The sequence below is a fragment of the Choloepus didactylus genome, chromosome 3 (assembly GCF_015220235.1).
Source record: "Choloepus didactylus isolate mChoDid1 chromosome 3, mChoDid1.pri, whole genome shotgun sequence".
Taxonomy (NCBI): domain Eukaryota; kingdom Metazoa; phylum Chordata; class Mammalia; order Pilosa; family Megalonychidae; genus Choloepus; species Choloepus didactylus.
The window spans coordinates 184,486,896-184,502,531 of record NC_051309.1 but is presented as its reverse complement, the minus strand read 5'-3'; the positions used below and the strand labels follow the sequence as shown (position 1 = coordinate 184,502,531).

Below are 15,636 nucleotides of genomic sequence, written 5' to 3'. Positions count from 1 at the left end.
GGAACGTGCGTTTGGTGAAACCAGGAGTCTGCATTCTGAAACGAGTGAGTGAGTCAGCTGAATCCCTCTGCCACGCTGCGGTGTGGGGAAACGGTGGGTTGGCGTTTTTTTTTTTTTTAAAAAAAAAAAGAAGCCCGGGAATAGCTACAGATAAGACGGGAGCGGTCTGGAGTAACGCCTTGGTGTCTGGGGTGGAGGATACCCCTTCCCACACCCACTGCTGATTGTCTCGGGTCCAGGGGAGCAAAGGGGAGACGCACGACTTGTAGCCGTCTCCCCAGCGGGCGGGGCTACTCCTGCCCGGGGCCGAACACAGCACAGAGCCGAGCCAAGAAACCCAGCCTGACAGGGAGTCTTTCCCGCAGTACTGCTCACACGACACAATATCAGCCGTGGACAGGGGCCTTGAATATACCCACAGCTGATTCTCCCGGAGCTGGGAGAGCGGAGCTGTGAGGAAAGGGGGAAGTTAACGTGTCCTATTCAACCATCTTTGAAGCGGGCTGGGAACGCCCCTACACAGCCCAGCAACCCAGGGCTTCCCTGGAGGCCGGCGCCCACTTGTGACATGGCACGGCCCTCCCCCCCTCAGCAGAGGTCCTGGAAAAGCACAGCAGGGAGAGGGGAACCGCTTGGAAATCCTAGGGAACCTACGCCAATACCAAGGACTTTTGTGTCAGCAGCAGAGAACAGCCTTAAATCTCTGGGAATACCTGGGAGGTTTGATTATTAAACCTGCCCTTCCTCCCTAACCGCTCAAGCACATGCCCCTCATTGAGGGCAGACAGCACCAACAACACACCCAAACTAAGTGCACCAATTGGACCCCAAAAGAATCAGATCCCCACACACCACAAAGTTGGGGAGAACTGACTTGAGGGGACTAAGTGACTCACAGACGCCATCTGCTGGTTAGTTAGAGAAAGTATGTCACCAAGCTGCAATTCTAACAAATTAAAGATCAAGTAAAGCAAATGCCAAGAGGCCAAAAACAACAGAAAATCTTAAAGCATATGATAAAGCCAGACGACATGGAGAACCCGAACCCAAACACTCAGATCAAAAGATCCGAAGAGAGACAGTTCCTGGCAGAATTAATCAAAGAACTACAGACAGGCAATGAGAGCATGGCGTGGGATATAAAAGACTTGAAGAAGAGCATGGCACAGAATATAAAAGACATAAAGAAGACCATAGTAGACCATAAAGAAGATATTGCAAGAGTAAATAAAAAAATAGAAGATCTTATGGAAATTAAAGAAACTGTAGGCCAAATTAAAAAGACTCTGGATACTCATAATACAAGATTACAGGAAGTTGAACAACAACTCAGCCTCCTCGAGGACCACAGAACAGAAAATGAAAGAACAAAAGAAAGAATGGGGGAAAAAAAATTGAAAAAATCGAAATGGATCTCAGGGATATGATAGATAAAATAAAACGTCCAAATTTGAAACTCATTGGTGTCCCAGAAGGGGAAGAGAAGGGTAAATGTCTAGAAAGAGTATTCAAAGAAATTGTTGGGGAAAACGTCCCAAACCTTCTACACAATATAAATACACAAAGCATAAATGCCCAGCGAACTCCAAATAGAATAAATCCAAATAAACCCACTCCGAGACATATTCTGATCAGATTCTCAAATACTGAAGAGAAGGAGCAAGTTATGAAAGCAGCAAGAGAAAAGCAATTCACCACATACAAAGGAAATAACATAAGACTAAGTAATGACTACTCAGCAGCCACCATGGAGGCGAGAAGGCAGTGGCATGACATATTTGAAGTTCTGAGAGAGGAAAATTTCCAACCAAGAATACTTAATCCAGCAAAACTCTCCTTCAGATTTGAGGGAGAGCTTAAATTTTTCACAGACAAACAAATGCTGAGAGTTTGCTAATAAAAGACCTGCCCTACTTCAGATACTAAAGTGAGCCCTACCTACAGAGAAACAAAGAAATGAGAGAGAGATATAGAGACTTTCAACAGACATATATAGAATATTACATCCCAGGTCACTGGGACACACATTCTTCACTAGTGATCATGGATCTCTCTCCAGAATGGACTGTATGCGGGACATAAAAACAAGCCTCAATAAAATAAAAAATAAAAAAATGAATTTGTTCAAAGCGCATTCTCTGACCACAATGGAATACAAATAGAAGTCAGTAACCATCAGAGACTTGGAGAATCCACAAACACCTGAAAGATAAAAATGAGGGGGAGATGAAAACATTCCCAGACAATCAAAAGCTGAGGAACTTCATCACCAATAGATCAGTCCTAAGTAAAGGAAGGGACACTAAACAATTGACTGAAACCACATGAAGAAATAAAGATTTCCAGTGAAGATCACATGGTAAATATAAAGACCATTACTACTGTATTGTTGATTTATAACTCCACTATTTACTTCCTACAGGATCTAAAATACATAAACTGTAATGATAAATCGGTGGTTTTGTACTCAGTGTAAAATATGTAATTCTTGACAAGAACTACATAAAGGTGGGGGAATGAAGGAGTATAGGAACACAGTTTACGTGTCCTATTGAAGTTAAGTTGGTATCAAAGAAAAACAAGATTGTTATAGATTTAAGATGTTAAATTTAAGCCCCATGGTAAACATAAAGAAAGTATCAGAGAATATGACCAAAGAGATGAAAAGTAGAGTAGGGGTTCCAAGAAGTGGGGGAAGGGGCAATGGGGAATTAAGAAATAAGAATAAGGTTTCTGTTTGGGGTGAAGGGAAACTTCTAGAAATGGATGGTCAGAAGGTGATAGCATTGCAACATTCTAAATGTGATTAATCCCACTAAAGGAATGCTAGGGAGGGATGGAATAGGAAGATTTAGGCTATGTATATATCTTTCTACAATTGAAAAAAAAAAAAAAAATAAGACAGTCTAAATAGATGACAATTAAATGCCAAGGATGATCCTGGATGGGATCTGAGGTCGGAGGAGAGGAGGCTCAAAGGGACATGGATGGGACACAAGAAAAAAAAAAAAAGGAAATATAGAATGTAAGCTTTATATCAATGTTGAATTTCTTGAACTTCTTAGCTGCGTTTAATGAGATTGCATAAAATAATGTTCTTGTCCGTGGGAAAGGTATATGTGAATTATATTGTTCGTTCAAAGATATGTGCAGCTTGCTTTCATATGTTCAGAGGACAGAGCAATAGATGATGGGTGTCAGGGAGGGAGGGAGGGAGAGAGGGAGGGAAAGGAAGAGACAGTGGTGTGACAGGATCTTAAAGGTGATGGATCAGGGGAGGGGGAGGGGGGTCCGGGTATGATGGAGTTCTATGTATGGGGTTTTTACTGTTTTTACAACTGTCCCTGTAAGATTGAACTTATTTCAAAATAAAATTTATTATTAAAAAAAGAAAGAATAAATACAGCCAATATATCAGATCTTAGATCAACCAGTTAATATTTTTCTGCTTGCCTGCTGCCCTACTTTCTCTGCTACCTTACCTTGCTATTTTGAGTAATGTGGATTTACTGGTTTTACAAATGCTGGTTTGCGAGTGGGCCACATTATGCATATACATGGAATGTTTATTTTTATTTATTTATTTATTTTAATTTCCTGAGTTGTATCCTAGATGTGTTGAAGTGGAATCTCTGGAAGTAGGATTTGTGGATCTTAAGATAAAGCACGCTTTATCAGTAACCCAGGAGGTTCTGGTATGCAGCTCAATTTGAAACAACTCACTCAAGCGACATTTATTAAAGAGTGGCCTTCCAATTGCCAGGGTCCTTGAGACCTTTTCTGGAGATCCATAAGGTCAAAATTATTTTCATGATAGTAAGATGTTATATTTGCACCGGTGGCGAGGTGATGGTGGGTGGTACTGTTGGCACCTTGGCAGGAATCAAGGCAGTGGCACCAAATTAGTAGTTGTGTTCTCCATGGCCGTAATATAATGCCAGTGTTATTTATGAAGAAGCAAACATTTAATAAATCCCTACCGTTGAGTCATTTTTTAAACATTCTGTGTGATAAAATAGGAAATACATAGAAGGCACTTCTACATACTGAAGTATTATGATTTGTCTCAAGGAAAAGCAGACTGAGTTGCGAGCTGAACTTTGTTCCACTTCTACTTGAGAGAATGACTGACAGAGCAGAATGAATAACTCTATTTAGACATAGGAATTTGGCAGACATTTTCCCAAGTGAACCAAGGGAGCCTCTCAACTAAATCACAGGAAACAACTGTGACTGTATTTGTTGCAGTTAAAAAATTCAGGTTTTCGACTGAAAATTAGAATTGAGGAAACTTGTAACTTCCACTTGGGGCTGATAGCTTCTCAATACCTAAAGACTTTTAAATTGAGATTGATGGTACTATTAATGAATGTGACTTTTTTGATATTGTGACATAATGACATGAATTTGATATAATGAAAAGTTTCAACATTTGGAAGATCTGCACAACTCAGTAAACCAATAATTTCCAAATCACCATTGCATGATGTTATAAAATGATGCGTGGGTAAAAGACCCATTCAAAGTTCAAGGTATTCCAATGGATTTAATGTAACAGAATGCAAAAGGTTTGATATTGTTTCAATTTCCACACTGCAATTAACTTTGAAGTGTCACAAAAGTATTGTAGGTTAGGTTCGAAAATGAGAAATAAAATTAAATGGTACAGAGATTATTAAATGGTATAGAGATAGTCATAATATGATAGGTATGGGAAGGTAGCTACTAAGTGCCTTGAAGAGTGGTCAGATTCTTCATAGAGAGGTTATTTTATCTGGGCCTTGATGAATGCATAAGAACTTTCTAGAAAGACTGGGAAGAAGGATGTTCTAGGTAAGAGAACAGTATAGGCATGAAAGTATGGAAATAAGTGGCACAGAGCTCTTGGAGGTCCTATATGCCATGCCAGAGAAGTCAAAGGAGACCCTAAGGATGGATTCTCATGGGCCTGACATCAAATTTGCTTTTTATGGTTAATTTAAATATGTTTTCTTGATATGTTGGTTGTGATTGAAGTTAACATTTAGTGTAACCATGTATGTTGTAATCAGAAGACAGTGATTTGGATGGTCTTTAGTTTTTGTGGCACTTTCATCTGCCCTTATTAGCTCTATGAATTTGGGTAAGTTGCTTATCCTCAGTGCCTCAGTTTCCTGATGTGTAAAATGGGGATAAGAATAGTATCCACAATAAATGTGTTAAGTCCTCTAGAGTGCTCAGCCCATAGCAAACTCTCATTGTTTGTAATAAGTACTAGAAGTGGGTTTCTTCCTAGAACCCAGTACTGGCTAGAGAGAAGGGAATTAACTTCTCCTGCCACTCCAGTTGAGCACTTCCAGCTCTTAATTTTACCCTTGATCTTTTACTCTGCTGGCAAAAATCTAAACCTGCTTAAGATAAAATATGAAATTATTTCCGTAACTGGCATTTATATTGTACTGTTCACATGCCTTTAAAATTGCTTTGAATTATGCAGTGTTCTCCATTTAAATTTATCTTAACAAAAATTTGAAGGTAACATGTTTAAAAACCTGCTGACCTTAAGCATTATAACAGTGTGCTCTGGCTCTTTAAAAATAAAAAATCCTTTTTGACGTCTACATAATTGTTTTTTCTCTTATGCCAGACTTCTCCAAAGTAGTATGCCATATCTTAATCTTAAGTGATATGTTTTATAACTTGATTTAATCTCAGCCCTTAAATATTCCTTATATCTTTATTGTAGACATTACAGAGATAATTCAAACTTGAATCATATCTGCTCTTTATGTGAGTTTTATGAATACTGCTTTTTCCTTACTTGAAGAAATCTAGGGATGTTGAGAGAACTGTTGAGATAATTATGTAGGAGATTTTTTTCTTGCGTGGAATTTAAAGTTTCTTATTTAGCTCCCTAACCTTCCAAAGATCTGGGTACTTAGTATGGTGGCCTACAATATAATGAGGGCTTTTACTTCTTTTGCAGATTATTGTTGATGAAAAAACTTAAAGAAGTAACAGATAAAAAGAAAACTAGTCTCTTGAAAAACATAGATGAAAAACTGACAGAAACAGCCAGAGAACTGGGTTACTCATTGGAACAGAGATCCATGAAGATGAAGCAGAGAGATAAGAAAGTATGATCTTATCTATTTTTGTTTAACTTGTTTTCCTCCTGATTCTTTCCCTGCCTTCACTTCTCTTTAGCCCCAACCCTGGATGCCACCGGTCAGGGGCTCCCTCCAGGATGTCCTAATGCCTGGATTGCCAGAATAGACTGAAGCTGGGGAGGATTGCTAGTAGAATAGACTGAAGTGGGCACCATTCCCACATAACTCACACTCATCTGTCACATTGCGGATGATAATGCTGCTGTGGTTGCATAAGTCATGCCGGCATTTACTGCTCTTTTCATCTTGTTTTACCTGTTAGTCATTTCATGAAAGCAGCTTTGTATATAATCACATTTACTTAAAAAAAAAAAATGTGTTTTTTTTGTTTGTTTGTTGTTTTAATGGCTAAGGTCCATTGATTTAGTGCAAGTTATTTTGGGAGGAGTCGTTTTGTAAAGGTTTTGGTCAGAGTGCTTTAGTTAAGGGCCTCAGTGGTAGTTCCCGTTGAGAGACAACGTGTATTAAACTGAGTGTTCATATTGTTCTGTAAGGGTGTAAATGAGCAGTCCTTCCTCCTTTTTCCTTGTTGATCCATTTGCATTCCTTCTAAAGCCGGCCACGTGAGAGGAGTGTGTTGTAAAGCACCGAATACTTCTGGGCTTTAGATCCTTTTGTTTTTTTAGTTAAAAACTTCAGAGTTAGTTAACAGAAAAGCTGGAATGATTCTGCTTTGGGGAAAATGAGAGCCCTAGAGGAGTTATAGCCTCTGGGGAGTTACTGTGGAATGAGGGTCCCCCTGCCTTCTCCAGCCTCACAGCATTGTCTTCTGGGGTTGGCTCATCTGAATGTTCTAGGCCAAATGAAGTCCTCGTTATTCCTGAATAAATTAGGAACACTGACATCCTGTATTTAGTTATTGAAAATCCCACTTCAGTTCCTTTTCTGATCTTGATTGAGCTGCTAGGGTGATGTTATGGTAAGTTGTGGGCACTAAAATGAAGTCTTAGCAACTCTTTTTTTTTTTAGTCCCCGAGACCAGAAGTAATTTCTCACAATGTACATGTTAATGAAACTCCTTACTATATGGCATTTAAAAATTAGTGTAACATTTTATATTACTATGCTAAATATTTTATTTTTCTGGTTATCATAGGAACCCACCCCTGTGACCAGAAGGGACAGTATCATTTCTAGCCTTGGTGTTACACATTCCTAATTTGTTCTGACTAAACTGTGGACAAAATAGCTGTTAATATATCCTTTCATCAGAGCCCTGTTTATTTTTCTACCATCAGCTATAATTTATTTCAGAAGAGATTTCCTTAATTCTTCCTCATAACTATGAGGAAGATGTGATTGGGGTTTAAATTTTGTAGGTATGTTTTTCCTGGCCTCCTTCCCTATAAGGTTTCTTTTGAGTATTTGTTCTTTTTATTAATATAGCTGGTAAAAACATAAATACAAAGGAAAAAAGAAAAGAACTTGTAACCATGATTTCATTTTCCCAAAGACAACCATTGTTAACATGTTGGTGATTATGCTTTAGATCCGTTTCTGTTATGTTTATAAGTTTGTTTTTTTATTGTCATTGTGAAGTTTCATTTAATATTTTTCTATTCCTGAAAAATTCAATTCCACTAGAGTATATGTGAGTTAGTGACTTTGTTCTTATATATGAGAGTAATAATAAATTCATTCCAGTATAATGGAGCACTATATAGCATACTAGAAATCAAATTTTTTATGACAATACCTTATATTGCCTAGAACTGCAAAGTCTTATATGAATTACCTCATTTGATTCCTCTAACAAATCTGCAAGCAAAGTAGGAATTATCATCCTGTTTTATAAATAAGTAAATTGAAGTTTACAGAGGCTTTGTGCCTTGTCCTAAATCATAAGTGACAGAACTAAGACCTAAATTCACATAGTCCATATTTAGCATTTTTCTATCTCCTTACTAATTAGTTTTATGCCATTAACTAAATCACTTAAATGGCTGCGGAATTCTCCACTTACATTCAGTGTCTAGGTTGCTTAAAATTTTTCCCAAATGCAGACAACCCTGCCATAAATATCCTTTTATGCCTTTATTTGCACACTTGTCTATTTTTAGAAGCGATTCCTAGAGGTAGTAGTGCCAGGTCCAGAATGGTTTAAAGTGTGTCTGCGCTCCCATTTTGTTTTTGTTTTTAATTTTATGGGCTTTTTTTTTGTGCATTGTTTGCAAAACTACCCTTTATAAGAGTTAACATTTCCAGCAATGTGTGCGAGTGCCTGTTTTCCCCACACCCTTGCCAGTACTGTGCATTATCAAGTTCCTCTTAGTCTTTTCCTTTCTGATAGGTATAAAATCATACCTCATTGTTTTAATTAGCATTTCTTTGGTTATAAAGGCTGTTAAATGTTTTTCATACATCTGTTGACCATTTGTATTTCTTCTGTGAATTGCCTGAATTTTGCCATTTTTAGTTGGGGTTGGAATTGGTCTTTTTAATTCATTTTATTTTATTTTTTAATTTTTATCCTAGCAACATAAATAGCATTTAAAATTTCCCCTTTTAGACACATTCAGATTAACCTGACTTGTATTTCAATTTGGGTGTTAGTCTTTTATTTGTAAGAGTTCTTCATAGTTTAAAAACATTCATCTTTATTAATCTTACTGTAATATATCAGATATTTTTATCAATTTTTATGAATTTTTTTATAAATTTTTAAAAATGTTTTATGTAGTTAAATCTAACCCAAGATTGTAAAAATACTTGCATTTGTTTTCTTCTAGTAGTTTATGGTTTTATTTCTACAATTAATTCTGGAATCCATCTGTAAATTATTTTGGTAAAAAAGATGTAAGGCTGTGACTTCATTACCCAACCACTCCCCCACCCCCTGGAAGTGGTGGGCAATTGTCTGAAAATCTCTTTTTGAATAATCTGTCCTTTCTGGTGGATTAATAAGATAATGAAAGAAGCCAGAGAGTGGGAGAATAGAGGGCTATAGTGTGAAATAAGTTTTAACATGAAAGGATTTAGGTGAGAGGATTTAAAATTAGAGTTCATTGTGGGGGTTACGTCCTCCTCCTCTCCTGGAAATTTTCACTCAACTGCGCAAGAGGGATATTTGAAGCAGATGATTTGTTGAGGAAAGACCTGAGTCAAAATAATGCTAATAGTGTGAAAAAAGGGTAGAATGGAGACTGGAAGGGTTATCTTTGAAGATTACCACTTAATAAAAGCTCCCAGGTTTTTTACGCTTTCTACCTGAGAGATACTTTTACCTTAGAGGAAACTGATCTTCTGCTTGTCTCCGGTAATAGGATGCATTGGGTTTCTTCCCTAACAAAGCAGGATGCAGACTTCTAAATGACCAGCACGATTAATACAGCCAGTTATTTCACTGTCTTATAATTATTACAAGTGCTTTTAACTAATTTTGAAGGAAAGAAGTAGTAATAAGCTTTCACACCAGAGTCCAGATTTACTGAAATAAAATGTCATTGAATGTTATAATTTGGCAGAAGTGTTGAGTTTTTTATTAACCATGATTAAATTTTTTTGTTTTGTTTTGTTTTTCTTTAACTTAGGTGGTGACAAAGACCTTTCATGGTGCAGGCTTGGTTGTCCCAGTAGATAAAAATGATGTTGGGTACCGAGAGCTCCCTGAAACAGATGGTAATGTATTTCATATGTAAACATGTGCATATATGAATATATATATATGTTAATATGCATGGAGGAAGGTTTTCTTATATTGGGAAATGGGTGTCTGTACATGCCTCTCATTAGGAAGTCCCTAGGCCTTAGTGATAAAGAGTAAGCTGAGGTTTCCAGCCAGTCTGACATCAATTAAACCTGGGTTATAGCTGTGTGACCTTGAACAAGTTATTTAACCTCACAAAACCTTGTATTCCTCATCTGTTAGTTAATATTGGTTTTTACCTTACAGGGTTGTTGAAGTGTTAAAGAGCATGTAAGGTTCTTAGCACAGTGTGCCTCATTACATGCAAAATATGGTAGTTATCGTTAAGAATTTAAATTTTAACATATTGCCTGGATTACTTTTTCTAAACTATTTCAGTACCTTTTGACATTGCAGTCAACTTGCAAAATAGTATTTATTGAAATGTTGTTCATTTGTATAGACCTTTGTGAAAATATGTTATTGGCATGTAAGATTATTTAGCTTTTGTTAGCCCAAGTTCCTGAACTACTTCATCTATAAGGATAAAACTACTTTGAAAATGGACCATTAATACACATAATCTAATCATTGCTATATTGATAAAAGAGAATAAAAACACGAGTCAACTTTCTCTTCTTCCTCCCTCCATTTCCTTATTGGAAACATCCCTGTTGACATTCCCTTATTTATCATCCTTTTCCATGGGTGATAAAACTTAGAGGGAAATCAAAATGAGCACCTCCTCAAGGAAGAATTAACTGTTCCTGCCCAGCACATATACTATGACCATCCATTTATCAAAACAGAACTAACTAGCCTTGGTAGTACTTATCAGTCTCTAAGGGTGGGCTCTTGAAATCTGCATTTTTAATCAGTTCTCCAAAGCAGTTTTCAAATGTTATTGTGCAGAGGATCTCCAGCCAATAGGTTATCAGGTCTTATATAGTAACTATTCATATGGAACTATTTTTGCTGAACTCAACCTTACTGCTTTAGTGGACTTCTGTGGGGGAAATGAATGTGGCTGAGCTGCCCAGTGTGAGCCATTAACCTCACATGGCACTTGAATGAATTGTGGCTAATGCTACTGAGGAACTGAATTTGTAATCTTGTTTAATTTAAATTTAAAAACTGAAATAATATTAAATTTTTTATATTGATTATGTATTGAAATAATACTATTTTGGATATATTGGGTTAAATAAAATATCTTAGTTTCACCTGTTTCTTTTTTAATGTAGATACTAGAAAAATTTAATTACATAGGTACTCTGTATTATATTTCTGTTGGACAGGGTGATCTGTACTATATCACCTCCCTGAAGCTAGAGTTAATCAGTCCATGAAGGGGAAAGAGTGCAGGCTCTAGCTACTGTTCAGATTCTGCTTATACTCTAATCTTTTCTTCCACTTCTCTGCTCACTAGTCCATTCAGAGCTTTAAAAAGCGGAAGTATCATCTCATTTGGGAAAGGTTGAGAACATTTGTTATAGAGATAGCACTCCCTAAAACTTGCTTGGCAGGTGTTAAATTTTAGTGCCCTGGACTAAAGCCTCTTACCCACCCTCCTTGTGTTTGAGGGTTTTATGTCCAATATAATTTTTATTTACCTTTACTTTTTTCTAACGTTCTAGACAGTGGAGCCTCTGTGTTTTAATTATTTTGATTGAAAAGTGGTAGCAAGACATAAATTTAAGGACCTTATATATTTTTGCTCTTGCCAAGTGTTGTTTGCCAGGAGGTGTTCAGCAAATCAAAATTAAGTATGTTCCTGACTATTTTCCCCTTTGAAGCTTCATACAATAACATTTTAAGAAGATTCTTATTGATGATTCTTACAATAACATTTAAGAAATCATTTACTAAGCAGTTCTTAAGTGTTGTGATTCACTATAGCAAGTGATATTTATACAATATTAGTTAATCCTCACCCAGCTTGTTGAAGTGTTTTAGAGACGGGAAATACATCCAGAAAATGTTTAACAGCTAATAAGTCAGGGAGCTGGATCTCAAACTTGGGCCTTCTGACTGTCGAGTACATACCTCAACCTGTAATTAACTAGCTGGTTGCCTGATTTTCACTCTGAAACGACCACTGTGGCTTACCTTAGGTATTCCAATTCATGATAGCAGCAGGGATAAAATAAGGGTTAAGTATTGAAACTCCTAAATAATTAAATTGAGTGTTTTGAGTAGCAAAATACAGGCCTTATTTTTGAGTACTTAATCTAAGAGTTCATTTAGATATTCTTTAAATTTGGGCTTCTAAGTGAATTTCTATAGAACGTTTTATTGGTAGAAGAACATTTTTTCTTAAACTGGTGTGGTGAGCTGAATATTTTCATCTGTGTTCTTTAGTATTTTTGTACATTAGTAATTCTCCTAGGTTGCTAACCCTTTTCTAATCCATATGTGACTTACCATAGGTGAAAATAAAAAATGTATCAGAAAGTGAAAAAATTAATAAATTACTTACTAACAGAAGACAAATAGGTCTTTACTTCCATGCCAATCTTATTTGATTTGTAGTGGCTGCCTGGACCACTATGGTTGGAGAGTCTTAAGGGTCCCAATGAATTCTATAAGTGTAGGAAGGAACCACTTTTTTTCCATCCCTAGGGAAGGAGGTTTTTAGAGGAAGCCTGATTGACAAGGTTATGAAGCTTATATAAAATAATTTTACCTTTAAAAGGTTTCAAACCAATAAATATATCACCACTATTTTTAGTCAAGGGACATTAGGTCATTTGTCTAATATGATGCTGACCTACCAAAGGTGGGAAAGGGAACAAAACACATTATTTCACCTCATACAAGCATGCAGAGCCATTGTGACTAAATCATTCAAATGAAATTCACAGACCAAGGTTAAAAATCCTAGTTATTTCTTTACCATCGTTGATAATCTTACACCTTACACTTTCAGTTAGTATCAGAATATTATGCTTCATAATATATTTTAAAATCAGTATCATTCTTGGGTGAGATTGTTAATGCTTTAGCCAATTCTCCTCTTCCCCAGTGTAGTAGCCTCTTGTTTAGAAATGTGTGTTGTTGGTTTGAGTAATATCCTTTTTATTAATAGATTATCCTCAGGTACAGTTCATTAAAAAGGAAGTCAATTTTTCAGTACCTTTAGTTTCATATCCAGATTGGATGCAAACCAGTATCCAGAAAGTAGTAAAGAAAATATTGAAAGCCAAAATAACAATGTTAAGTCACTGCTTTTTAAAAAATTCTCTAAATAAACATTTGTTAGAAATTTCTTCTATATTCCTACCTCATTTTACCCTTTTTTCCATGACTGCACTTCCTCCACTTTGGTAAAGGTTTTGGTAAAGGTTTATTTCTACAGTGACTTCTTGACTCTTACATTGTTCTTTTTCTGTTTGTTTTTTATTCATCACAAGTCAACAGTTATCTTTTTTTGATAATTAAGGTAGGATTGGGCAAAAAAATAGTGAACTTTATTATCGGGATTTTTTTTTTAATCCGACTCCTAAGATAGCTCATGGAGTAGTCCAGGGGTTGGAAGACTTTTTATGTAAAGGATCAAATGGTTAATTGTCTAGTCTTTTGGGGCCACGTACTTACTGTCTGTCGCATATTCACTTTTTTCCAACCATTTAAAAATGACAAAGCAGTTCTTAGCTCAGGGGCACCTCAGACAGGGAGTTGGCCAAGTTTGCTGACCCTGGATAAGCCTACTGAACCTCTTTGAAAGCTTATATAAAATCATCATTGCAACTAAATCCATTGTGAAATAGTCACACCGTGTATTACTGGAAGTCTTTTTTTGTTGAACCATTTTTACACTTGAATCCTAAGTAGAAATCCTAAGTATAAAATTGCTATTTTAAATAACAGTGCTGCAGATTACTATCTGAGGCGGGATCGATTGTTCTAGTAAGAAAAGTCATGAGGAAAAATTTAGTATATTGTCTTTTTACCTTCAAAGATGGATATAGATAGTATTTTTGAATAATTGATTCCTTTCAGCTGACCTGAAGAGAATTTGCAAAACAATTATTGAGGCACCAACAGATGAGGAGAGATTGAAAGCTTTTGCTCCCATTCAGGAAATGATGACTTATGTACAGTTTGCTAATGATGAATGCGATTATGGCATGGGGCTGGAGTTGGGAATGGACCTCTTTTGCTATGGTTCACACGTGAGTAAAAAAATCTCCACCTCCCAACCATCACCAAACTCCCCTTCCCCCACCCTAAGACATATGGACACTGAATGCATATACATTTATATTCCCAAGTTCAAGCACAGGCAGGATATGGAATCAGCTTGTATTTCAGAATGAACTTCTTGAAGTGATTTTTAAGCAGATGTTCTAAGAATATATTTTTTGAAATTGATTTTGTTGCTTATGTACCTTTGCCAGAATACATTGTTTGCCTTCAAGGTTACCTTAGAGTGAATTTACTTAGAAGCATTATAGGGATATGCCCTTTAGTTTGTGGTGTATGTGTGGTTGAGTGTGGGTTTGTACACACACTTTTCCTTTGGTTCCATTTCATTTTCCATTATAGTGGGATATTTGTTACTATGTTTGCATTCTTGGATAAAGAATGAATACTATTTTAAAATAAGCTTTAAATTAAATTATTCAAAATACAGGGAGATGCTATTCTATCGTTAACAATTTGTTCATTAAATAGGAAAAAACTACTTACGGACTAAATCAGTGCTTAATCAATTGCAGTTGCCTCAAGGTCAAAGAGGCTGTAACATGCTTCTGGGGTTAAAATCATCACATCATCCCCAAATTATTAACTGTGTGAGATAGGACAAATTTTCCAATACCTTTGTATCTATTTCTTTACCTGTAAAATATGTGTCTGCACATGTGCTTGACCTGCCAGAAAGGACCTAGCTGTAAATAAGTAAAGCCATTTGATAAGAACCAGCTGAACAGTAAACTTGATTATTGTGAAAGTAAATGAAATAATGTATAAGAAGTTATGAAAGGTTTAGCTTAGTACTTGCCATTTAATAAATGCTAAATAAGTGTGTATTATCGACAAAAAAATATAGCAGTCTTTTTTCTACTCATATTATGTGTATATATATATATAATATCAGTAGTCTAAATAACTTCATAAATCTAAAGCAGTGGCTCTTAACAGAGATGGGGGTTAAATGGAGAAAGATGCAGAATTTGGGAATAAAGGGGAGTGAGTGAGATTTGAAAACTCAAAATTCAGCGGACCTATTCTTACAGTGTCAACTAAGAAAGGCAAAGCTTAAAATCTTGACTCATGGTGATACACTGAAGAGAAAGAGAAAGCATTTAGAGGCATAGTTGAGGAGGGAAAAGGTTGATAAACCTTGTTTAAGGGAATAGGGAAACTTAAATTTTAACTGTTTTCTTCTAAAGTTTCTTCAAGATATGTCATTAGTCTTTTAGAACTACAAGACTGTCTCTTGGACAGAAGGCCAGGTGACTGTCCCAAAATTCACTGTCCCTAATCATGAGTAGCTAAAGTGATTTTTAGGAATAGACTTTGTTTAAAAATTGTTTTCACAGTATTTTCTGCTTACTAGTGCATGTTATATTATCTGCTTAATGTTCTATTTTATTTTTCAGTATTTTCATAAAGTTGCTGGCCAGCTTTTACCTCTTGCATATAATCTGTTGAAGAGGAATCTGTTTGCAGAAATAATTGAAGATCATCTGGCAAACAGAAATAAAGAGAACATAGACCAACTTGCAGCATGAGTGAGAGTTGGCTTTGCTTGGTACATAATATTTTAAAGCATTAGTATTAAACTTGTTGCTTTTGTGTGTGTATGTTTTTAATACTACAGGAAATAAACTGATGGAAACATTTACTAAAAACTTT

The 15,636-nt window shown here is 36.1% G+C and overlaps 1 protein-coding gene across 1 annotated transcript in view; it reads left to right on the top strand.

The window, feature by feature from the left end:
* LOC119530015 (histone PARylation factor 1) overlaps positions 1 to 15,636 on the top strand; it is a 42,153-nt gene extending 26,517 nt beyond the window's left edge. The window contains exons 5-8 of the mRNA XM_037831007.1: positions 5,966 to 6,116; positions 9,680 to 9,767; positions 13,777 to 13,949; positions 15,381 to 15,636. Coding sequence (XP_037686935.1) covers positions 5,966 to 6,116; positions 9,680 to 9,767; positions 13,777 to 13,949; positions 15,381 to 15,512 — 544 coding nt within the window. The 3' untranslated portion in view covers positions 15,513 to 15,636. The remainder of the gene's footprint in view (positions 1 to 5,965; positions 6,117 to 9,679; positions 9,768 to 13,776; positions 13,950 to 15,380) is intronic.